Here is a 1,396-nt window from a genome sequence, read left to right as displayed (position 1 = left end):
TAATAGAAGCAATCGAAGCGGAATCACCAACTACAATAACGTACAATGGTAAAAAGACCAAAATATCTAAAAAAAAAATGATCAATAGATATAAACATTGTAAAGTCCGTGATAATATAGATTTGAAAATAATTGATGCGAAAGCAAAAGAAGGTGGATTTTTACATTTCCTACCCTTGAAATTTGCTGAGGCGACAGCTGGTGGGGCGGCTAGGATAACACTGCTAAGAAAGCAGCTGATGCTGAAAAAAGTGAAAAACGTAGACATAATATGGAAATGGAAAAAATAGCTCAAGGTTCAGGAGTAGCAGATATATTAGGGACAGATAAAAATTTGGAAATCGATTTAGTGAAGAAACCGAGAAAACTGTTAAAGAGGGATTCAATAATCTAATAGATAAAATCGACACTGGAGAAATGAAGGTCAAATATAAGGGGGATGCCATAGATTTTAAAAACATACGTTCTGGAGAGGGAATCTTTCTTTCAATGTATAAAGAAGAAGGAGTGATTTTTGGAACAAGAATGTAGAATAAAAAATGGGAAAGAAATTTAATAATTCAGAAATATTTCCTAGTAACCCAATGCTTATGTGTATTTGTGGAAGCTCACCAAAACTGTTAGATTTCGATTCATTATATATCTACACAACTACACCACAGCAATTATATTATCAATTCCTCAAAGCTTTAGAATATATACCAAAGAAAGACGTTCAAGACATATTTAAATATTATGAAGCCAACGATGAGATAGTGGAAATAAAAGATATCTTAAATACATATATAAAAGAAAAGAATCCATCTTTCCATCCAACAGACATAAAAGTTTTTCTTACGAAAAATGTTAATGATTTAGATTTATCTAAAATTGATAGTGAGCGAAAGAACTTAATAGTGTTTGACGACTGTGTAGCACAAAGAAATCAAGCTGTTCAAGAATTCTTCACGAAAGAAGACATCACAACTGTCACTGCATATACCAATCCCAATCTTTCTACGGAATGGATGCAATGTTCATTAGAAAAAATGCAAATTGTTTTTTATTATTCGAATTGAATGACAAAGATTTATCTCAAATTACTCAGTCAATTAATCACGGAATGGATAGAGATACATTTATTAAAAAGGATTGTAAAGCACAATGGAGAAACCCAGATGATCATGGATATATATTCGTTAATACTAGAAAGAGTTATGACAGATATATTAATGTTATTTTTATTTCTTTAAAAATTGGTGATTGGAATATTTAAAAAAAAAATAGACTATATATCAAAGCTAAGAATAAAATAAAGACCCAAGTTGAAAACAACAGATTACAACAACTTGGGTTAACAGAAAATCTACAAACTCTATTTCAACCAATATTAAAAAGTCAAGAGGATATTAAAAAG

General features: G+C 30.2%; 1 protein-coding gene across 1 annotated transcript; it reads left to right on the top strand.

The window, feature by feature from the left end:
- Nucleotides 1–539: 539 nt before the first annotated feature.
- LOTGIDRAFT_163247 (hypothetical protein) lies at nucleotides 540–1,058 on the top strand (the record flags this gene model as incomplete). The annotated part of the gene is made up of 1 exon (XM_009059306.1): nucleotides 540–1,058. The coding sequence occupies one exon, from the start codon at nucleotides 540–542 to the stop codon at nucleotides 1,056–1,058; it is 519 nt and encodes a 172-aa protein (XP_009057554.1).
- Between the last annotated feature and the right edge of the window lie 338 nt (nucleotides 1,059–1,396).

Source organism: Lottia gigantea (genome assembly GCF_000327385.1).
Source record: "Lottia gigantea unplaced genomic scaffold LOTGIsca_38, whole genome shotgun sequence".
Lineage (NCBI taxonomy): Eukaryota > Metazoa > Mollusca > Gastropoda > Lottiidae > Lottia > Lottia gigantea.
The sequence above is the reverse complement of the archived record's forward strand: the minus strand, read 5'-3'. Positions and strand labels throughout refer to the sequence as shown.